Source organism: Pyrgilauda ruficollis, unplaced genomic scaffold (genome assembly GCF_017590135.1).
Source record: "Pyrgilauda ruficollis isolate IOZ18807 unplaced genomic scaffold, ASM1759013v1 scaffold86, whole genome shotgun sequence".
Lineage (NCBI taxonomy): Eukaryota > Metazoa > Chordata > Aves > Passeriformes > Passeridae > Pyrgilauda > Pyrgilauda ruficollis.
Window position 1 is genome coordinate 2,613,626 of NW_024530599.1, and position 24,997 is coordinate 2,638,622.

The 24,997-nt window shown below is 37.2% G+C and overlaps 1 protein-coding gene across 4 annotated transcripts in view; it reads left to right on the forward strand.

Annotated features, from left to right (window-relative positions):
- The window catches only part of TENM2 (teneurin transmembrane protein 2), a 479,299-nt gene that overhangs the window by 171,076 nt on the left and 283,226 nt on the right, over positions 1-24,997 (forward strand). The window contains exon 3 of one of the 4 annotated variants that reach the window (XM_041488020.1): positions 21,213-21,296. The exons of the other annotated variants lie outside the window; for them this stretch is intronic. Coding sequence (XP_041343954.1) covers positions 21,213-21,296 — 84 coding nt within the window. The remainder of the gene's footprint in view (positions 1-21,212; positions 21,297-24,997) is intronic. 4 annotated transcript variants of the gene reach the window in all.

The window sequence follows — 24,997 nt, forward strand, 5'->3', positions numbered from 1 at the left end:
CCTGGGGTGCAACAGGCAGAGCATCGCCAGCAGGTCAGGGAGGTGCTCCTGCCCCCCTTGTCAGCCCTGCTGGGGCCTCCCCTGGAATGTTTTGTCCAGCTACATGTTCCTCAGTACAAGAGAGACCTGGAGCTCCTGGAGCAGGTCCAGCAGAAGGTTTCAAAGGTGATTAATGGAGTGGAGCATCTGGGTTATGAGGAGAGGCTGCGAGAGTTGGGTACCACCAGGAGAAGAGACGAGCCAGGGGACCTCATCCCTGTCTGTCAGTGTATGCAGGGAGTTCAAGCAGGCATTTGGATCTGGGCGAGCAAACTATCACCTAAGAAGACTTAGATGCCTTTATTTTGTTTTTTAATTTCACAAATTTGCATCTCAAGAAATGGCAGATGTTTCAAATGTGAAAGTGAGAGGGGTTGTTTGGCTTTGGTTTTGTTTGACATTTGATACACCAAGGACAAATAAGGAATAATAAATAAGAGAGCTCAGCACAGGCCTCTCTACATGAGCATTAGCAAAACAGGGCGATGGACATTTTTGCAGATGTGGTGTATTTTGTTGGGTTTGCAAACATCTATGTAGCCATATAAAAAAATCAATTTTTCTGAACTGTTGAAAACCACAATGGCTATATTAAATATTCATTATATAATACATTGCTTATGAATGGGGAGCTTTGGTACTAAAATCTTTTGATACCCAATTTACACTTAAGAATTCACAGTTTGCCTTTGGTAAGAGCTGAGTCTAAGGTGACTTGCTGCCAGCAGGGATGGCTTCACTGAGAGACCACAGTGGAGCAGTGGCTTCAGAGTGGCTCATCTGAGACTGGGGATTCTAAAATGACACTCTTAATCCCTATGGATAAGATACTTGACAGTGCAGTTTACATATTCCCTCCCAGTAATCTGAAAAGTAGCCGTGACACTGGCTCCGGAGGGAGCTGCTTGGCAGCTTTCCCTGTGTGTGGGACAGAGAGAGAAGGTGCTGCAATTAGAGACAATAGGATGTGGAGCAGGAATACAGAGGAAAAGGCTGAATTTTATTAAATTCAATGTTTTCATCAATAGTTAAGCAACAACCCCCATGTAACACTGTGAATTAATTGTGGAGAGTATTTGTTGTTCTGCCACACGCTCGCTGTGTAAATAAATATTGCTACCAGCAGTACAGGCAGCTCTGTGTTGTGTTCAGCATTGCTGTGAAATACAGCTGTGTGAAAAGGGCACAGGAAAATTCCTGCTCCTTTTATTTCTTTCCTTGATAATTTTTCTTTCTCTTTGAAGAGGACAAAATAAGCTTGAGGCTCCTTGCTTTTCAAACATGTGTACCACATGTAGTTGTTCCATGTATCAAATCTCTGTTTTGAAGGGTTTGTGGGTTTTTGTTTGATTGCTTTAGAATTTGTTTTGGTTTAGATTTTTGGGGGTTAATTTGTTTTTAATTTATGTTTGCTAAATTGTCCACAGGTTTTTGTAAATAATGGTTTCCCTGACAGATGTCCTAAAAATACAGCATGATTCATGGCAAAAACTGGAAATTATTTTAATGGTAGGAAAATAGAAATTACTTATTAGCTAATTTAGCATTAAAATATATTTGAGATTAGAGGGCTGTTAAAGCTGTGATAGGAGTATCATTCCATGTGTGCTGAAATACTGTTTGGTTTTTGTGGTTTTGGGGTCTTTTTCTGATTTTTAAATACCAAGTTCATTTTCTAAGTAGCATCTGCAGGGCAGGCCGTGTATTTTCATGATGCTTATTTCAGTTCTCAGACTTCATAATGCTACCCAAAGGCATGCTGTGCTAACCTAGAAATTAGCTTTTTCTGTCTTGTCGTGTCTGAATGCCTAGATGAACCAATAATAGCCTGAAAGTACATCCAAGGTGAGCTTAGGGTTAGTAAAGTAATGGTGTCTTTGTATTCCACTTGAAAAATTTTGATTTGTGAATTAAGCAGACAAATAGCAGCTGGGTTGTTTTATAGCAGGAGTTATATGAGCTTGGAATGGGCAGACTGGGTGTACAGCCCAGGAGGAGCTTTACATCTGCTGCTGTCTTCTCAGTGCAATAAGAAATGGGGCTCTCATCTTTCAGAGGAAGTGTCAGGTCTTAAACTTTGAAAGTATCTCTCAAATTAGGCTTCTCTAGTGAAAAAATAAATATAATTGAGTGCCTGATTCTGTGTGTGCATGTTCTGAATGCAGAGAGCATTATTTGCACAGTGCTGAGTACAAATGGAGACTGACAGGTTTTTTCTGTGTCCAGATGATGTTAACCAGGAGCCAAGTTAGAATATATGGCAAACAACACTGAAACTTTAAAGCCCACACTTGGGGGATAACATGGCTTGCATTATGTCTCCTATTTGTATGTTCACTTTTCAGTCAGTCTCTTTTTTGTTCCAAGAGAAAACGGAGAAGGTCGTGCATGTGAAATGTTGGTGGAATTGTCTCAGCTCCCTTCCACACCTGAAGTTCAGTTTATGGCACTTCTCGCCCAGGATGCTATTTGACCGTCACAAGGGCTTCCTAAATTAGTGACAAGCAGTATACTGCAAAATAAGGACCCCTTGATACTGTTCTCTAAATGTAGCTACAGGTGTGGAAGGAAGATTTGTAACTAATATTCCTGGAATGATTCCATTTCTGGCTTTCGGAAGGATTCATTCCTCTTCACTTGGTCTGTTTGCAAACAATTTAAAAAATGTGGCACATCATCTGTTTTCCTGTCACTTCACAATAAGTTTGAGAGGTGCAAGGGAGAAGGGATTGCTTCCCTTTTTATCACATGTATTTATTAAGACTATGGCTTCTCTAGCAAGTCTCATTTTTTTTCATGTTTTTTTGAAACACTTTTTTAAAAAATGCTTTTCAGCTGGAAATCTCCACTGTAAGAACAGTCATAAATAATATTTATATAATAAGCTAGTATTGATAGAGTATTTTTTAAATGTAGTGTAGCTTTGTGGTCTAAATGATTGAAACATACAGCTGAATTTTATCCCCTTTGAGTTAGGTCAGATGTTTACTTGTTGGTTTACTGGGTGATTTCTGAAAGACTTAGTGACAGTTCTTAAAAACCTAAAAAATAAAACTTAGGATAATGAGCTCTCAAGATTATGGTCCTGAGGGATAAAACCCCTCTACAGTACATTTCAGGAGTGACTTGTTAGTCCTCCATCAGGCTAGGCATCTTTCCTTTGTCTTTTCATGGTAAAGATTAAATTGCTGTAAAACATTTTATCTGGTACATCATGCTGAAATCCTTTCCAAGAGTTCCAAATCCCTTTTAGCTAAAGAAACAAATTTTAATTTGTTCTTAATTCTCTCATTACGGATTTATGTTGACTGTTCCTTATCTTCATTTCTTATCTTTACAAAACTCATGTTTGGCAATTGGTTCCATGTCATTTGATATCAGAGTTAATCTGACAGGTCTGTTAATTTATTTTTCCTCCCTTTCTCCTCACTTTGCAAGGCAGGTATTGCTTGTGTTCCTCTGGGATGCTTCACCTCTCCAAGTGTTCTGAGATGATCACAAACTGGTTAGAGATTTTAGAGATTTTTTTTGTTGTTGTTGTTTTCTCAAATACTCTCTCAAAAGCTGTAGGCTCAACTTTTGATATTATTGATGTGAAGATATCTGTGATGCCCAAATATTCTTTCATCATTGGTTTTAAAAAAATTGTACACAGTTTTTCTCCTAATTGTAAGTTCTACTTATAATACAGTGCCTTTTTGAAGATAAAAGCAAAATCTCTGTTAAGAATTCATCCAGTTTTAGCATAACTTTGCTTCTTTTTTTTCTCCCTTATACTTAAGGGTTTTGTTTTTTTATTTTTCCTCTTCCTTACAGTTTCTGACTCATGTTGTGCTTTACATTTCTAATGATCAGGAATAAAAGTACAATGTATAATCTTATTCTGTTATTAACAGAATTAGCATAAAAAACCCCACAAAGAAATCATGAAAAAATTAATATAGATGTTGTCAAGATTGAAACGAAAAGCGTTTCTAACAATTAGAGTTCATAACACACAGCATGAACGTAGCAATTGTTCTGTTATGGCAGCTGACTCGATTTGATGTATATACAATTAAAACCCTGAAGAACTAATTTTTAAACATTCCTCATATATGTGAAATACTTTGCTATCCACAGGGCTTAAAAAGCTCTCATATATAGTGAAAGAACTTTAATGGAAAGAAATAAAATGCAGCAAATTGTAATTTTTTCAGCCAAGTGCCGAACGTGCACATTTAATCCTCTTGTGATTAAAACACTTAAAGGTGCACTTACCTTCCTGTGTGAGCATTCCCATTCTCTGAAATGAGGCTGCTTATGCTTAAAACCTTCAGCAAGGCCATATGAAAGAATAGGTTTTGTGCATTGTTAACTAAATAGTACTGATGACTATATTAAAATGAACATGCATACAATATCTTTGACTCTATGCCCTTATTGCTCCCATTTTTCAAATTTGAAATATTGAAAGGAAAGCAAAGCTATCTGCAGCCTTTAGAGTACACCAAAAGAAGGGAAGCCTCTCATCATAAATATAATTACTTCAATTGCATTTTTCCACCCAGCTGGGTAATTCTGAAACTCTAACTCATGCAAAGGAGAAGAGTGAAAAAAGAAATCACACTTGATCTCTTGTGTCAGCCATACCATAGTAGTTTTAAGGCTGTGTTTTATGCACGTGTACTTGCTGGTTTTTAAATGTTATATTTGCAATAAGGTTTTCATTCAGCTTCAGTGAAGTGTTGCAAGGCTGTTACCTGCCATACTGTACCTATTACAAGATGAAGGTTTTAATCCTTTTTTTAGCTGTTTTTGTAAATGTATTGCCTATGTACCTATTACAAATTGAAGGTTTTAATCCTGCTTTAGCTGTTTTTGTAACTGTATACTTGCTGAGTTCCAGACAGGCTTTGAGACAGTATTTTTGTTATGAACTGAATAAGCATAAGTTGTCATCACATCCTGTCAGAATAATATGCAGTATTGATTCTATACATAATCATCCAGAATATTTACAAGGGAAGGTAAATCTACCTCTCCTTGGTATTGGTGGCATGATTAGACTTCTAAATCTGTGTACTGAGTTCTCAATATGTTTTTTTTTTTAATGTTATTAATTATTATGGAAGTATAGCAATCCATGTCAAAGTTTATAAATGCAGTCCCTACACCTGCACTCTCCTGAAAAAAAAATTACACATGTGAATATGTTGGTAATTTCCATCTGATTTTTCCCTTAATTTTTATTTTCAGTTGACAGTGCTTGAAATATTTAGTATAAGTCTTGAAGTATCAGTGGCAAGAGAAGGCTCTAAGGAGATTGCACCAGCATTTTATCATGTGGTTATGAGCACTGGAATTTTCTGTCCTTGCCTTGTTGTTCTTTTCATTATGTGCTCTGAAGTTTTGCCCGAGCCAAGCCCACAGCACTGTCTGATGCCACGCAGTGAGCTGAAGGACTGAGCTGGGGAGGTCTTTGGCTGTTTGCTAAAGCAATTTCTAGTGAGTGGTGGCTTCATACTAGCCAGTTAATTATATGTGTGGGTTACAGATCACAGCACTAGCTTGAAAAATCTTAATGCCATTCTAAAAAGTTGCTTCGTGACTATTCTTTTTAAGGAAGACAACCTCTTAAGTTTAAATATGCACTGAAGGTGCACAGACAGTAAAAGTGTGGTTATGCTGGTGCTTACTTTCCTCGTGCTGCTATACTCACACTTGGAAACCTTTTGGGTCTTTTCCTTGTTTTGCAATCTGAATTGCAGAAACACGTCCTTATCTAGGTATTCCAATATCCAGCAGCTTGTGGTTAATAGTTTTATCCCATGTTTTTATCCAAGGCCTTTTCCATCATGGATTTGATTAGGGCATGGAAGTAGATGATCTTTTGAGACCTTTCCAGCCCAAACCATTCTGTAGTTGGTTGTGTGAAAAGAGGTTCTTCCAGTTTTTGATCCTGATCTCATTTCTGTGGACAAAGCATGTCAGAAAAGTGCAGGGCAAGGAAAAGGGGCTTCACTCTCTTAAAACAGGCTTGCTCCCTTAGTTTTTGGTATCAACAATCAGAAATTCTTGCATGCCTAACAAGACTCAACTGGGTGATAGAAAAGCACCACTTTTGCCATAAGATTTCGTCCCAGATGATACTGCCCTAAATAAGATGCAGTTTACAGAAGTACAGAAATGACCACAAAATTGTTTACACATCTGTAAATCTTGTTCCTCTTTCAAGCCTACAACAGGTATTCAGTGGAGAAGTAACTCACCATGCCAAGTGAATTTTATAATCATTGTGTCATTTGGAAGAGCTCAAATGTCACTGTAAGGAAATAAACAGGAAGAGGTACTACAGAGAAGCAATATGGAATGGAAATGGGCTAAGAGGATATAAATGTAATTAGCGAAACACATTTTCATGACTAGTAAAATTAGCACCCATTTATACATGTTATACACTTGAACCCTTGTTGACACCTGAGGCTGGGAAAATATATCTGCTAATCAAAACATGTAATTATATCCTATGAAGCTGAAGTAACGCACTGAATCCTTGCTCTTCATGGTGTTAATGATTTGTGAAACTCATTTACCCAATCACCTCGATTTGTCCTTTCTTGCTGTATTTCTGTTCCCAAAAATAGTGAGGTCAGGGACATTATAAAGCAATTAAATATTAGATCTATGGAAGAGTGAGCATTGCGTAAATTGTTAGATAGTATTGATATGAGAGAAGGTGCTCTCAATAGTGGGGAAAAAAATCCCTGGTTATAAAATAAGCAAAGCAAGATGAGTTATTAACTTGCTGGAGAGCAAAAATTCCTGTGGAGCTGTAATGTAGTGGGGTGGTTAGTGACTTGTAATTTCCCACTGGTATGACCTTACTTTGCTGTCTTCAGAGCCCATATCTGCATCTAATTGAAGAACATTAAGGTCTGACACAAACATAAAGTGGGAAAAAATATAAATGATTGGGTTTTGAAGTGGTTTGGGCCTATACAGGAGAAGTACTGAGGAAAAATGGGATATAAAAAATGTTTACTACATTTACATCATGATAAAACAACAGATGAATTTATTTCGGTTTACAGCCCAATTCTAAAGTAGCACTAGGGAGATGTGAGAGATGAATCAACTTAATGTAGAAGAGCAATTTATTCATTCTGGCCATAGTGAAGTGTTGCTTCAGTGAAAGGGGTGCTGCCCTTTCACTGCCCCAAGTTCTCTTGCAGTTTTTGGTTGTTTATGTGGGTATGTAGCAAAAGTGATAATTGAGAGAGGGGAAGGGGGTAAGGAGGGTTTAGACAGAGTTTTTTGTTGATTAAAAGTACAACCAGACGTTAACTTATTCACAATAGCATTAAAATCATCTTCAGGTCTTGCAATGCAACAAAATCTTCAGGCTAGTTAAATTGTAAGGATTGTTGTAAAAGGGAGAAATGCTTCTGCTGTAGCATGGATGCTATCCATCTTGCTTAAGCAGCTCTGGCAGGTTCTTTTAAATAACCAGTCCTAAATACTCCTTTTAACCACTTTGGGTTTCTAAATCTGCCTGCCTTAGATGAACCAAACAAGAAGAGTTTTTGTAACAATGCTGCTTTACCGTTCTTCACTTGCACCAGTTTTACTGGCATTCAGTGGGAACATTCACTTTCTATGAAAGGCAAGATAATTAAAATTTAAACTGAATAAACATGGTATCCATAATGTTTATTAATCATGAAGTTCTGTGAAGAACAGTGTAGTATAAAAGTGAATTAACTAGTACAGATACATTAGCATATTTAGTATTAAGAGATTTCTTAGAAAACTGGAAATGAGCAGAAAATTTACTGCTTCTAATATTTAAAGGTAAATTAATTCAATGTATCATAGTTCTGTTGATATAATCTTCCTTTGTACCCTAATTTAATGTAAGGGAAGCTGTGGCAATATTTGCATATTGTATTTGCTATATGCAATGTAGGTACTGTCCTAACCTTCCCACTTAGAAGCATTGTGCTCATAGTTTTAAGTGAGGACTTGTGGAAAACCATAGATATTTTGAAAAAACACACAATTTAGGTCAAGAAAATTTATTTTAGAAAACCTGCTGTTCCTACCTTGAGGTAAGATTGGAGAGTCTAAATAAGTTATGAAATAAATAGAACTGGTATGGTAATATGTAATTCTGCACTGAATCTGTACGTAAGACATCTAATGCAGGAATGTTCTGTTAATTACTATTGTGTTTCTACTGGAATTGCTGTAGGTGTTCTTTCAGTGTGTTCTATTTGTGATGGGATATCTGGTAAATCCTCTAAGCTGTAACATTTACACTAAAAGATATTTCAATGTTGAGACTATTGTAGTTGTCCATTTAAAGTCCTTAGGTATGATTTTTGAGTATGAATTTGTAACTTTCTGTCCCTGTATACACTGCTTACCTCAAACCAGTGATGTGTAATGGAATCTGAATACCTTTGCAAGGAGTGGGCTGCTTGGACATTCAGAATCCAGGAGCAATGCCAGAGGGATTAGGTGAAAAGCAGTGGAAGCTCAGTCACAGACCTTGAGCTCTCTTCAGAGTGAGTGGTTGCCTGGGCTGTACTACTCACACCTTAACACCGCAAGGGTTGCTCATGCTTAGTGACATTTAAATTTAACATTTTTCCTTGATTTATCCATTTATATTACCCAGCCATGCAAGAACTTGGTTTTTTTTTTTTTGGGAGGTTGTTTTTGCACTCTGTTCTGAAGATTAAAAGAGCAAAGTGTCCAGCACACAGCTTTAATCCACTCAGTTCTGTGCCCATGTTGTGCTTAGTGAAGCCATGTTGCAGTGAAGTGCTTGATTTTCCTCCTGGAGTCAGCAGAGAGTGGAAGATGCTTTTAGTTATTTCCCAGAGGAAGACCATTCTGTCATGAATTCACTCATTTAAGTTAGGTGGACAAGACCTCCCTCTGAACACATCTCAGGAGTGTTTATTTCTCTCATCTGACTGTAGAGAATAGATTTGGCTTCTCTGTAAAGAATCAGGCCGTGGTCTAAGTGCCTAATTTAGGTAAAGATCCCACCGATATGGGTTTTTAATGCGTGCTGGACATGTAGACCAGTGAGTAACAGCTTTAAATGATTTTCTCAGTGCTAGATGGTGAAAGGAAAGGTCATAAAGATGAACTTTGAGATATTTGTTTGTGAAAGGGCTGAGACATTGCTCACTTGAACCTTCCAGAAGTGATGTTTCACCTTGTAGCTGTCCCTTTCTGTGAAGTATCACTGTCGGTGTGATTTGCCTGATGGCCTCTGTGTGCCAGATGGTATCTAGGGTTTGACACGACTGGCAATTAGGATTTGATATGTGGACACTTAAAACGTTCCAAATGCTTATGATGGAGGAAGACCACCAAGTAATTGGGAGAGACTAGTGAAGATGTCAGAGTGCCCTTGGTTGCATGATCAATGTTTGTGTGAATTGTACCATGATACCCTACTTGGTGAAGTTCCTACATGCAGAGGTGAGCTAATGAATTTGCAACTTCCTCTATGAAACAGAAGTTCTGCTTTGTCGTAGTTCCAAGCTCTGTTTGCTGTCTCCTTCAGAAGAGTGCTGGTTTTACAGCTCAGTGCTTCTCTGTGTTGGAACGGGGTCAGCAGCTGTATGGATTTTCTCAGTGATAAACATAACTGTGTCCAGGAAAGATCCAGGTTTAAATTCTAGTTTCAAAAGTATGCCTTTGCTGTATTTGATTGAATACAGCTCTTGGCCATGGGTGACTGGTGGCATGTTTAATGTCCCGAGTTAATGACCCAACCTGCGTCAGAGGTGTTGTGATAAAAGCAATGACAATTGGGGGATCACTGCTGGGCTGAGGCACAGTCTGTCCACTTTGAGAAAACAGTGACCTTTCACTTGACTCATCTCTTCCTGCCTTTGTGTCATTTTCTCTTATTTGGCAGATATTACAGAAATTGAAAGCAGAACTTTTTTTTTTTTTCCTGACTGATGTAACTTGGTCCTATACTAAAAAAGAAAGTCTAAAAAAACATTACTGGCATGTGAAAATTCTTATTATGTTCTTAAGTTTATCTCTTGTCATGGTTTTACATCAGCTGGCATAGAAGCTGTGTGCAGTATTTTGTACATGAATATGCTTGCCTTCCATCCTTTGGATCTGCTGAACAACAGGCATGTGTTAGCTTGGTCCTATGGCTAGTACTAAAAAAGAAAGTCTAAAAAAACATTACTGGCATGTGAAAATTCTTATTATGTTCTTAAGTTTATCTCTTGTCATGGTTTTACATCAGCTGGCATAGAAGCTGTGTGCAGTATTTTGTACATGAATATGCTTGCCTTCCATCCTTTGGATCTGCTGAACAACAGGCATGTGTTCAGGATTTGTGCCCTGCACAAAGAGAAGGTGGGAGCTTGTACAGAGACTGCCGTGCCAGGAGTGCAAGGAAAGGAAATACAGCCTCTGGACAGGCCAGACCCCTTCCTCCCACGTTCTAAACAGAGCCTTAGTGTTTGGGCAGTATCTAATCCTTGATGTAAAGGATGTGTGATGTGTCCAGTTTATTTACCTTGGAGGAATAAAATGCTCAGCTGCACCTATTACAATACTGAATGTATTTCTTCAGGACAGTCCTCTGATTCTTGGTCCTTGGAGCTTTTGAGCTGTTTTTTTTTCCCAGGCCTAACAGAATTCTAACCAGTAATGTTTGTTTTCTCACCTTCTTGGCTGTCTTTTCAAGTCTTTGATTCCAGCTTTTCCTGAAGGTTTTGTAGTTTGTTGCTCCATTATGTGCAACATGGAGTGTGCAGTGGAAAACTAGCTGTGAACATGAGGTAGTTTTTGTAGTAACATCTAGACTTGAGACTTGGATTTCTGTTTACACCTAAGGTCATTCTTGTGTTATTTGTATTTTTTATCTCTGACTTCTTCCTGAGCTCCTACTTTTGCCTCCAGCTCTGCTTCTCTCCTCTCATGCTGGGATTGGCAATGAGACACTGCTAAGGCAGTTTAATTGCTCCTATTCATATCCTAATGATTTTTCTCTTATTTCTGAGATTACTCTGACCCATTTATTGCTTTGTTCTTCTTTACATGACATTTATGGACAATGATGGACATATAAAAAATGGACAACCATTGAAAATTTTCAAATGTCAGCCTGCTTCAAATACTATTTAACACTTCTAAAGTTCAAATCGCTACTTGGCCTTTTCTTGCTTCCTTTTTAATGAAGACTGAAACTTCTTCATTCTGTTCCCAAAAGCAGAAGCATTTGATGTAGATTAACACTGACTCTACTTTTCAGACACCCTTCTTCATCCCACAACAGACCATGTATAGGATCAAATGGCATCATTTTGATCAACTAAAATATTTGGAGATAAGCTGTCTGTGATCTGTCTTATGCTTTTGGCATTTCCATGGTAATATATGTGGAGGTGGAGAAAATCTGACTTATACATGTTTTCCCAGTCATGATTTGTCATTATAAGTGAAGATTCTTTTAGGTAATGTAGTCAACACAATTAAAGCTAAAAGGCAAGTTTGGCATAATCCCAGCTTTAGCCTTTCTGAAATATCATTTATACAGAGTAACATGAAGTTCTTAATTGCCAGGATTTATAAGAAAATACTTCAGTATGCACTGATATTTCACTTTATACACAAGTAGTTGTGTATGATGCCATAATTTTGGGGTGTGTGTGTGTGTAACAGAGGACAGAGTGTTTTTCTGGAATTTTCTGTGGGAAGTCTGGAAATTCTGTGTAATAGCGCTGTCTTGTGCTATGGTTTAGATGGCTTTTATCTATCCACTAGAAGCTATTTCAGGATAAATTGACAACCTGCACTGTGTCTTTTTACTCAATCACCTCTGTGTGCAGAGTGCCAGTAGTGTTTTCAGAGCAGCACTTATGATAAGGAAAAAGTAGGCATAAATGGGCTGCTGAGAATTTATTGGGAGTCCTCATTCTGTTGATCAGGAGCTCTGCCAACACAGTGACTCCACTGCCTGTTTAGTGAGCAGGTAGAGCCTTTTCTAGCAGAGTATTTCTCCTCCTCAGAGATAAAAAGGGTAGAATGAACAGGAGCTGAGACAGCTTGTCACTGCTGAATCTTGTCCTGACAGCTGCCTTAGCAGAATGCATTTGATAAACTGTGATTGACAAAATACTTGAAAACTGCAGCTTAAAACTGAATTTCTGGAGAGTGTGAAAGTAGACAGGATAAAGTAAGAATAGTCTTGTGAGCACACAGAGCTGTCATCACGCACATAACTCTCTTTAAATTTGAAAAACAGAAAGCTGTAGGGAAACCTAGACTGTCCTAATATAATTATCAAGATCATTACTGAAATTGAGCCTTCATTTGAAGCTAGGTCCCGTGCTTGTTTACTACACAAAATCTAATGTAATTTAATTCGGTGGTAGACAAGGGGCAAAACAAGCAAAAAGAAAATCAGCTATGGATTGCTGTGAACCTTTGGAGTCCATACATAAATTTTGAAGTTTTATGGTCCATTTTCATACTAAGAAAGAATTGGCAACAGTGGACCTGATTTCCCTGACTTTACATTTGTGGTCTGAGAACAATTAGTTACCACTTACTGCAAATTAAGCTCATCACTTCCCAAAAAGAAAACCCTTTTAATGCGTCTTCTCCATGACTGGAAGCACTATTTTCTTAGGTGAGTTTTCTGCTGTATTTCAAATCAATGTAATCTCCCTAATAGTCTATATAAAATGTTATATGTCATGCCACAAAGCTCTGAAAATTAATTACATCCCTCCTGTATAAATACTGGGATGTGTATATTCATTTACAAACAGAAGAAGGGGAGTTACTGCCAGGACTGCTGACTGCAGAGGGCTGTGGCAGTGAGCAGAGCACAGACTCTGTTGGTTGGAATCATTACACTGCACCACCACTTGATGCATTTGTTGGTGTTTATTCTATTTTTCATTTGCATTTAAATTTCTGTGAAGGAAAGATAAGATAGAGGTAAACAGATGATGTTTATTTGCTCTTCAGTTGAGCTCCTACTAGACATGTGACTTACAGAGAGAAAACATTGGGGAAAAACGCCTCAGCATCCTCTGCAAAGCATCACACCTCCATTCATCCTTCAGCAGACTTCAAAAGACACTTCCCTCAGGTTTTAATGAAAACATAAATCAACAGGGAGTAACTAAAAATACACTTAAAGTTAACAGGAAACTAGGTCAATCACCACATGACTCAGTATTTGTAGCTTGGATAAAACACATTGCAGTGTTTTTCACATCATAAATACCCTTCTGGTAGAAGAGAAGTATTGTCTATGTTTATTTCCTATCCCTTTTGAGTCAGGGAGTGTAATGCTTTCTCTGTAACTCTGCACAGCATGAAGCTGTGATGTGTTTGGGTTGTCTGTCTTGTCCAGGGCAGTTTTTCTGCTTTTTGTACAAACTGGGCACTGAGGGCTCCATTCCATCAGGAAACAGATGAGTGTGTTTGTATGGTCTCTTCCTGCACTTTGTTGTTCTGTTCATGGTGCAAACTTAATTTTGGTGGTTTTTAGAATGAGCAGAAAATACTGAACAGAATAAACAGAAAAGTACTGAAGTGATTGATTTCTGTATGGCAGTGTAGTAAAGACAAATATGTTGAAAATTCCCTGATTAATCTCAGAATGTGAATGGTAGGTGTGATGAACAGTAGATGAAATGGATAAATATTGAGGAATTATGATGGGCTTTGAATTGTCTGTTAAGATTCAGGAAAGTTATGGAAGGAAAACCATGTTAGCAATATTACTATAATGCAAACAAACCTCTTCTTATAACAAAACTAGGAAGCAGTAGGAAGTTTACTTAAAGAAACCAGAAAATATTGTCACTGCCACTGTAGAAAGCTGTGGAAGGTCCATAAACATTGAACAATATGTTGAATTCTCATTCTTTCCTTTAAAGAATTATACAGTTGAACTGCAAAAGGCAGTGAGATGACTTACCCAAAGTATGGCATAGTTTCCTTGTGAAGTATAACTTCAATATTCTTTAGTGTAAAAACCACTGGTGACATGACTGGAGCCTCTGCTGCAGTGAATGACACAAAAAATGTGAAAAAGGAATGATTGCTCACTGCCTTTTACCTGTATGGAAACTATTCAGCATGAAATTAGCAAATGGCAGATCGAAAATGAGCAAAAATCTACCTCACATACATTCAGGGCTTCTTGTCCCTGGACGCTGTAAATACTAACAATTTACACTGGCTCAGAGCCAGACTTGAGGAACCGATGGAAGAAAAATTCAACTACAGCTGTTGAATAAAATTTTTAGGAAATTGGAGAGGCAAGCTCCTGGAGTTGCAGAGGATATTCTCAAGTATTACTTTCATGTATTTATTCTAGTTTTGTACTTTTCCCTGGGCTAGAGAAGTGATAAAATATCTTTGATATGATTCACTACAGGTTGTACTTACATTTTTATCAAAGAGTCCTGAGAATAGTTTTGTTTCAAAGCTATAGGTGATCTCATTATAGAGGCTGAACAGATATTTGGTGAAGTTTGAGACAGAAATCTTGTTCTTCACATCTTTTTCCCCAGCAAAAAGCACAGTGAAGCATTAAGCTTTTCTTCTTGAGAGTTGTTTGTCAGTTCTTAGTTCTTCAAAATTGTTTACAGGCACAGATGACAAATAAGACCTTACCAACTAAATTACTTGAAAACTGTAATTTGATTTTTTTTTTCACTAGTAGAACTTGCTGTAGAAAGACAAGAGAGATCAGTAAGTAAAAGTACGTTTAAAGGTGGTTGAGGCTCATCAGTTAATTAACTTGCCATAGCAATTTAAAGACAAACAATAATTCGTAACAGTGAAGAACATAAATGAATAATGAGGAAGACAGGTGCTGAAGTTATTACTTCAAGAGCTTTGTTTTGTTCTGTGAGACAGTGCTATTGCTAGAACACTCATCTCAATCACTTTCTTTGTATTTTTAGGAGCTTCCTTGGTTTTAAATGAGCAATGAGCTACAGTGTTAGAGGCAGACAGGATGTTGTAGTGTCTGTGGAATATTCTGGTTGTTGGAGGAAATCAAGAGCAGCTACCTTTAGTTTTTCCCTAATTCTATAAAAGAAATGGTCAGAAAACTTTTACTGGTTGATTTATCCTCTCTTTACAACTTCAAGCTGGAAAATAAGGAGAAAATAAGGAGAAAAATTATTTTTATGGAATTACTTCTAGGATTTAAACTGATTTTAATGTTCTTGATAAAAATTATTTATGCAGTTTTGTGTGGTGCCAAAAGTGAGGAGAAAAGGCAGTGGGTGCCTTAATTGAAGTGTTGAGTGGTTTTACTACAGTGCATGTGGTCTGCTCTACATTTTAAACTTTGTACCTGACAGCTTCTGTTGTAAAATTTCATTCATGTGAATTTTGTCACCAGATTTGTGAAAGGATAACCAGTTTAGTGACTTAATTTTGTTTTTAACAGTAGAGTTACTGATCTTTCCAGGTGTTAAGTTTTTGATCTAAAAACATAGTCATTGGCACAGAGTTAAGTGTTATTTGTGAGAGGCTTGCATGGAAAACGTTTTAAAGAAAGAGAAAGCAACCATGGAGAACCTTCAGTTGCTACTTGTAGCTTTTCTTAATTTTTAATAAATTATTCCCATGAGAGTTGTGACTTATATCTCTATAATTACTAAATCATGACTGGTAACTGAGTCATTGGTCTGGATGGGGCTACTGAACCGTTCCTAACAGCATGAAGTAATCGTTGTTGAATTGACCTTTACTTCAAAAGGCAAAGTAAAACCAGAAGGAGGAAATGTTGGGAAGTTTCAATTAGAGTTTTACTTTTTGTGTGAGTCAATGACCATGTTGAATTAAGAGGCAGTTATGAATATTTTAGACATTAGGGCTTGGCTCTTCAGGGGAATTTGAGAAGATTCATCAAAATTACCAGATACATAGTGGCATGATCTTAATTTGATATTGTGAAATTGATTGACACTCCTATGTAGACATAATCATTTGGACTTAATAGGCTGTATTTAATTCTTTTGGGAGATAAGACTAATAGAAATCATTTAATTTGACTTAAATAAATTACTTGAAATTTAGGTTCAGTTAACTTTGACTTCATAGTTATAACAGTCTTCTACACAAAGAAATGGACACATCTCTGCATTTTAAGTGCTGATCTGAATTATGCATATCACTGTGATTTTTATGGTAGAAAGACATCCCAATGCTTTTAGTACTCCATAGGAAATGAAAACAAAAAAATTTAAGTATTTTTAATTTTATTTTCTGTGTTGTTGTCTCTAGTGTAGCTAAATACTTGCCTTATTCTCTGTAAAAGGCATGGATAGTACCCTTAGAAACCCAGCTCCTTGTACAGTAGGTCTGTTGCTGGTCATACTGATAACATTTAGGAAGTTTTAAATTGCAATGCAAGTAAAAACTTCTTCTGACTCCCATTTCATAACCTTACCTTAAGGCTGAAGAGAGAGAAAATGGTGTATTTGCTGTGGAGTTCACTGAACTAAAATATGCTTTCAGATATCCTTGAACTGCATTGGAGCATTTTCCTTTGTAGTGTTTGTCAATTCTGCAGGAACATTGAGGGTGTGTTAACATATTATTTTGTGGAAGTATACTCTTAAATATGTCTTGTGGGTGTTTTGCATGGGAGAATAATTGTGCTTGAGAGCTGCCAATACATGCTGAAGGTAAAGCTTTTTAAGCCTAATTGAGTTGTTGAATGCACTTTGGAGGAGAGAAAACCGCACACAACTTTCGGAAAAGATCAAACAACACATTGGATATGAAATGTGCAATAGAACATAATGGAGTAATACAGCAGAGAGTAATTCTGTCATGACAATATGGGAAAAGAAAAATTGTGTGGCCTTTTGCAGAACAGCTCTTATTCCCATACCTTTGTGCACGACTTTTGTATTACTGGGGTTTTTTTTTTCTAACTGGAGGTGGTGTGCGTAGAGGTTGAGTACTGGGTGAGTCCCATCTGCCCACCAGGCATGGTCTGAAGTATTAGGGTAGAATGTGATAGGGAAAAAATCCTGGTTTTTTGAGGGCAGGGTGGAGCATTGACCTGTCTGGTACTGAGAGAGTCTGTCAGTTGCTATGGGCTTTCTCCTGTTCCTCACTCATCATAATGATGAGCAATAATCATTGAGCAAATAACAATGAAAATGCACTGAGATACCAGCAGAGGAGAAACTTCTGCTGACAGAAAGTGGTCAGTAAAAAGGAAATCAGAGATATCTGGGACAAGTCTCAGCCGCACAGGTGTGACAGGAAAGGAGCAAGAGTTTATTACTGGATGTTCTTGTGTAAATATAGGGAGGGAGGGAAAGCAGCTTGAGAAATTCAGGCTATTTATTTGTAAGGCTTTTTTCAAGGTTTCTGAAGTGCTACTTTATAAAAATAAACCAGCTTTTTATTGTATATTACTAGTAAAAATTGGGTTATGCCACTTTGATAAATAGAAGAGGAAAAATGAGAACAGAGCTTAGGAGGATATTTAGGCTCGGGTCATATTTAATGTTCCACAGTCATTTTTTTAGATCAATGTTGACTGAGAGACATAAGACTTATGGGTGGAGGAAGCAACTCTTACAAAATGTAAGAAAGCTTTTCAAAACCCCCAAACAGCCCAACCATAAACAATGTGCTGTCATCTTACAGGGTGGAGCACATCTTACATGATTGGTTACCCAGCTTTTAGTGATGCCAGTTGGAAAATGCTAAACAGCAAAATGCCAGAACACCTGTGAGCTAATAAGATTGGGAATTTGTAGTACATAACAACAAGTATCTGTTTAAACCATGAAGGGAAGAATTTCAAAGGAAGAAAACAACTGGGGATGAGGGGAGAGGAGTGATGCTTGCTCCTGGATTGCTGTGAGTAGTTGCTGGGACAGCTCAAAAGAGGGACTAGAACTAAAAACAAGAGGATATTTGGATATTTGACAACCTCTTTCCTGGGATAAACACATGTCCTGTGGGGCCAGGTGTACTCTGCACTGAGATCCTGAGGAACAGAACCTCTGGCTGCTGGTGTCCAGAGGTGCCTCCCAGTTGTGGTAGGGAATTTAGAGAAATATTTAAAATATTTGCAGAAGGCAAAGAGCTGGTCCAAACTCCATATTCCTCATGGGAGGGCAGGTCAGGAATTTCAGTGGCTGTTTTCTCAGTTTTCTAATGGTGCTGCTAGGATTGGCACTGGTGTCTAAAATCACCTGTGTCAACATTGGATTTTGATGGGGCTTGAGACAGCAAACCAAAAACTGCTGCTCACTCATCTTTGAAAGGCAAGGACAGAAAACAGGTTTCTTTCTCCCTGCCAGTTACTGTGGGAGGGGTTGTAATTTCAAGGGAATGTATAGGAGGAGCACAGGAAATTCACACAGGTTTTACATTTCCAGATATAGCTGTGGTGTCTATAGGGACTAAAATTAACTTAATGTTCTAAAGATTTACTTACAAAAGATTTTCTTTTCCTAATTTTTTGTAAGGCCATAGATTGTAGGTCATAGTCTGCTCTTTCCTTTCTGATAATTGCAAAATCCATTACCGTCCCTTCAAGATGTTTTTTTATAAAAGGCTGTACTAAATCTGAATAAAAGCCTAATAAGTAGATTAGTTAGAAGAATAGTCCTCCTGAGGATGGTTGATTCCAAGTGTAGCTGCTAGAGATAACCCTAAATGCAATTAGGTTTAACTCCCTGTGAGTGTCAAAGGAAGGTAATACCCACAGAGACTTCCCTTCAGATGACACTATTTTAAAGTGTCTTAACATTGAAATATTCTTTCCTTTGGGCATTGGTGACAAAATTATTACTATTTTTTTAATTTTTGGAGAAACAGTGCTTGGCAACTTGAGCTTTAGCTATTAGTTTTAGGTGCTTCCCATAAAAAGTGGGATGGTTCAGCTTCCTTGGGTGAGCAGTTTATTGTCCTCATCTGTGTCCTTTATAAGAATAAAATATCCCAAGATGGCCACAGAGAGGCAAAAGAGAAAATAGCACATTCAGTAACATACACAAGCTTAAAGGGTAATGTGATAAAATGTCAACAGATTAATTGTTGATGGATTAATTCTGGTTTTCCTCATAAAAGAGAAATAAAAGCTAAAGCTTGTATTAAAACAGAAATAGAGACATTAAAGATTTCAAAACTTTTCATATTATGGGAGGGACATAACAGAAATAGAATAATTGCAAACTACTAAAATGGTTTAATTTAGCTGTAAGTACTGCAGAAGAGTTGCACTGTATTTAAGAGTTTGGTTCTATTTTCACATAGAAAGAGAAAAGGAAAAAAGCTTAGTGAAATAGTAATTCCATTACTTCCTCTTTGATATATTCCTGCATATGCATGTGTTTAGTTATATTTCTCCCGTTTTTAAAGCGTGAACATAATATCAACTTTTAGTATTTGGTTTTGGGGGAAAATTGCTGGTAATACCAAAACAAGACATTTACAATAATTTTTTATTTACCAGCTTTTTTACATTGATATCCAGAGTGCTCTGCCCTTCTGATTTCTTTGCTTGACTTGGATATTGTTCTTTGAATTCTTTTTCGATAAGTGTTCCTGAAAATCTCTTTTTTTTTTTTTCCTTTCTTGTTTTTAAATCAGAAGTCTGTACCATAAAAGTAAAGCTGAACTAAGATGTGAGCCAAAGTACCCAAAAATATCTTATAGTTGTACCTTAGCAAAATTTAACTTCATGTATGGTAGGGAGACATTGAGCCAGTTCAGTAAATTCTGCCTGGTTTTTATTGTTTGTAACTTGTCCCTTGAAATTCCTTTCCCCCCAAGCCAGAGATGTAAGACTCAGGAGCTGTCATTCTTTCACATTATTCCACATGAAGCAAAGCATTTTTGCTCCTAACAAATAGCTAATTTGTTGTCTAGCGTGCAAAATGGTTTGTTCTCTATTGTTTTGGTCAGCTCTTTCTTATTTGTGTCAATGTGTTGCCTTTTGCCTTTGTATATAATAAATTGCTTTGTTTACAGAACATATTTGCACTGTTGATTTGTTTAAGTGTTGGGTGAAAGATTAAATTATTATCTTATAAATATTATGAAGGATTTGAATGTGAGATGCACCAAGTAAAATTATTTTCCAGTGCAAACTTATAGACAGTGAAAAACAAGAGTTCCAGTGACCATACGTTAATTATTGGTCTTCTTGTCTTGCTGATTTTTGCAAGGAAAATCATGTAAATAAATAAAAATAGGTTTTCTATTTCCTGTTTACTGCATCTGAAAATTTTCCTAATGTTATTATGAAATTTAATAATGCTTCTCAATTGATTTTGAGCTTTTCAGATGTAAGAGGACTCCCTCATTATGTCATGGTTTCAAAATCCAGGATTATTTTAATTCCTTTTTTTTAGTCTTAGAGAGAGTAAATTCAAAAGTAAAGGGTTTTTTTTTTGGTTTTTTTTTTTTTTTGCATGCATGTATTAATATTGTTTTCTTAAAGATGGAAAGTTTTTATGAGACAGAAAAGAAAAAAATAATCTCCTTGCAACAGTAGAGTTTTACTGGTTCCCGTCTAGTTGAGATGCAGCAAAATGAGCTTGATTATGTTGAGTCAATGTAAATGTCATGATGCTGCTGCAATAAACTTGTAAGAAATTATTATTACAGCTGAAAGTGTCCATTTTCCAAATTTATCTTAGGAGTCTGTTTTTAGGGAACAAAAATTATCTTTTAAAAGAATGTAATGATATGGATTTGACTATAGGAGTAATGGATAGTACACTGAAAATAAGTGAGTATGAGCTTAAGCACCTCCTCTACAGCCTGCATGCAAACTCTGCTGGCCTTTGGGTAAGTTCTACCCAAAGAGATTTTAGAGAGATTTTTATGAAGTCAGGTCTTTTTGTGGTGTATGATGCTGACAGTGGGTATATGGACTGCCTGCAAAGTAAGATTGCACCAAACTACTGCTAGTCAATCTGCCTTTTTATGTCATTGATAACAAGATAAAATAATTCTTAATCTCTAGATAATGAAGAGTAATGTATTTTACTGACTATTGAGGAATGCTTTGGGTGGGAGGAGGTGAAACATTCTATTGGCTGTGTTGTACCAAAGATGAATGGAATGGAAGCAAAGAAGGAGAAGAGCTATCTCTAAAATGTTATTTGTTTTATTTCATTTAGATTTTCACACACACCTTTCTGAGAAATTGAAAGACAGACAGACAAGCTGGCAGCAGCTGGCTGAGACAAAGAACTCTCTAATACGTAAGGTTTTTATTTTGCTTAAACTGTATTCCTTGTAAACTTAGAACCTAGTTTAGAACTTGTGTGTTGTGCAATGCTTAATCTTGTTCTGTGTATGTTCTGCTTATTATGTGTTGTGGTATTTTGGTGGTTGTTTTTTTTTTTTTTTTTTTCTTCCTGGGTGTTTCTATTCTGTTGAATAAACCTGATCTCTACTACTCATTTCTATCTCATTGTTGAGTATGACCTTCCTGGTTGGATTGAGCTAATTCAGGGGTTTTTCTTTGGGAGACTGGGTTGGGTGATGAAGGAGCTGTTTTCCCTGAGCTGATCATGCTTCATGGTGTGGGGCTCATTCCATGAGAGGAGGAGAGCTAAGACATGGAAGAGCTGCCAGCTCTGGGTAGCCACAGGCATATTTCTAAACCAAAATGGTACCTGCACCTGTATTTTCCCCAAGGCAATTGCCTTTGTTGTATTCCACTGGTAAAGGTTTGCATGGGACACAAGTTTCTTCAGAGATTGTTCTGTCAGCCTTTTGAGTGAAAGACTTAGAGATGACTGTTCATCTTCAGTCTTGATTTGAATTCTTTTGTTCTAAGAGGATGAGATTCAGACAGCCACACTTGATGTGCCTCTGAAGTTTTGTATCTTAGGGGCTGTGCAAATCAGGGAGTTGTGTTGGTTTTTGTGGGTTTGTAGGGAGCTGTGCATTGCTAGCCAGGGGGTTTTGAAGTAGCACTGTTCCCCACACACACTCACATTTTGCTTCCCTGAGAGTAAAACTCCTCTGGGAGGAAGAGGATGTTTGGGAAAAAAAACCTGCAATGCACTTTTTTAGAAAAAGGAAAAGTTGCCAGGCTGTATAATATAAATCAAAAGACATCTCAAGGAATTTTAGTACAAAGATAATGATTCGGTGACTTCTTCCTCTTGATATTTCTTGAATTCAAGAATTATTTTCATTAATTGGATATGTACACTAACTATAGTATCAGCTGTTTTTGATAAAGCCTTTTTTTCTTGACTTGGCAAACTCTGTCTTGTGTTTGATTGCCTAAAGAGATGAAAGATGGATTTTGTTATTTCATTATTTTCTTCCACTGCACCTCTGACCTAGTACATACATGAAAGATGGTTTTCTGTTTGGACTCTTTTTTTAAGCACTTAAGTAAACGCTTTGCAAGATGAGGGCCCTAACCAGGAATAATAAATACTCTGCTTGCTTAATATTCAAATGAGACATAAACTGAGGTTTTCTCACCACCCTCATTTTCTGATATACTTCTTTCCATAATTGCTTGATTTTTTGGTAAAAACTAGTGAATGGCATTATTCTTTGAATCTCAAACAGTTGTCTGGGCAAATACTGGAATGGCTTCTTAAATCAGGTTCTGGAAAGAACTGAGCATCTGTGACCATTTCCTAGTCAGTGCAGCCCATGAGTGTTCAGGGTGTTTTCAAACAGCAGATCAGGACTGTTTGTTGTGTTTCCATGCTTCTTAGAAGAGTGGGAGCCAGAGCTTTTGGTAGAGTAATTAAATTTCCATAGTGTTGATGTACAGTGCTAAAAACTGCCTAAGGTGGTGTGTGTATGGTTGGTAATAAAGATGAAATTAATAAAGAACAGAAATGATCCTGTACCTATCTCTGCATTTCTGAAGCATTCATGATTATCGGTGTTGCAGGAGGATTTTGGAACAGGTGAAATGAGTAGGTTATTCTATTTAGGCTGTACTAAATCTCAAAGAATAATGCTTGAATGGATTTTCCAGGATCACAGAAAGGTTTTGCCTAACAAATTGCATCCAAGTGAACAATTTGAAGCTTTGAGGCTTTTATAGAAACAAAATACTGTTTCTCTTTGGTTTGCTTCTTTTTCCTTGCAACCTGATACTCTTCCCAATTCAAACGAATTTGATTGATATATTGCTTTCAGTTTTTGGTACTGTGCTTGTTCAGGGTTCTAGAAATTAAGAAGAATGTGAAAATGTACTAATAGCTATATCACAACTCAAAAATACTTGATGCTTGCTATGGGCTTGATTTAACATGCATTTAAGAAAATAATTGAACTGAGACAAGCAATAGGAAAGCAGTACCTCTTATTACTTTTATGAGTCTAATTTCCTGGACATGCTAAATCTGATCTTAGTAGTGAAGTAGTTTGTTGAAAGCTCTAAATATGGTGGGAAAGGTGCAGTGAGTTTGCTGACCCAGATGTGCTGCCTGGCAATATCAGCCAAATCTTTGATGTTAATAATTCCAGGGTCTTGACCAAAAGCAAGCTTCATCTCTGCTCCTTTTAAACAGTGCCATAGGATTTTCTACATCAATCTAGATGCTGCCAAAGCCAGACAGATGGCACTAACCTTGGTTTAAAGCCTCAGCTGGCTGAGAATGCATCCAAATAGTGTTGCAGAGCTTTCAGTGTTGTGTCAACAGGAGAGGACTCTTTGTCTCACCATAAGAAGAGCCCTCAGACTTTGCATTTCAAAGGTACCCAGTTCTCATGTGTGCTCATCTAGAGAATGGATTGCTTTGCAGTGCTCTAATAAAATGATGAGTTTCTTGATCTGCTCTGCCTTTGCTTTGCCAAGGTCATAGATGCCACTGGTGCAGCCACAGAAAGGAGATGAAGTGCTGAACATGGGTGTTAGAATGGTCAGTGGTTCAGAAATACAGGCAGAAGGATTGTTGTCAGATGTGTGATCTGGCTCTGGAAGGAAAGAGAATAAAATTGTTTTACAGAAAAAAATCTCCCCTCACTACTATTTGGAGTAGTCCTAAATCTCACCATTTCTGAGTGCTGCTTTTCTGGAAGAAGAATTTTTAGTAGATTTAAAAAACTACAACAAACAACCTACCCCAACCATCCCCAAAATCTCAAATTGGTTTCTTTTCAGAGCTGTAAAATAATGGAACAAAATTCCAGCTATTTATCGAAACAATTAATGGTTTTTAATCATTCCAGAAGTATGATGTTGAGTATATAGGTGTGTATGTATATATATACATGCATATATATAAAAAGAAATGTAAAAGTGTGCTGCTTGGGGTATGATGTGAATAGGACACTGAAAGGCCTCATGAAGTGACAAAGGCAAAGGGATCAGCTCCTGGTGCAGTGTGTGCCAGCCACCCTGAACTGGGGTGCAGTAGAAGGCTTGACAGTGAGGGAGAAAGGGTTGAGTCAATCAAACATATTGCAGGGCACTAACAGGGGATTTTTAGGTTCAAATTCTAGTAGGTGTTCTTTCAAAACAACGCAAGCAAGACCTGGGTTTATTGTGGGATTTTAGCAGTGATTTCTTTAAACAGCCAATTACTCTTCATGCAACAGTTTTGTTAAGAAACTGTCAGTTAGAGAATGCAAACCACAGAGGCAAAAGTGTGTGATAAAATAAAATAGCAAAAATATAGGCAGTCCTAAAGGAGAAGTAAAACTCTTGCTGAAGAAAGAGGCCTAGAAGAAAACAAGCTGACATTCTACCAGGTGCCTCTTCTAGGAACAATGTTACAGAATTTGTCTGAGCAGCAGCAGTATTGGAAATAAAGGATTTGAAATTTGCTTAAGAAACAAAAGAGTTGTGTGATGAAGGGCTGAGCTGCTGGCAAAACACTCGATCACCTCAGATTTACACAAATTGATCTCCTGTGTAATGCACCATCTCCTAAAAACTGGAAGCTGCAAACAGAATACATTTTATTTTAAGGAGTTC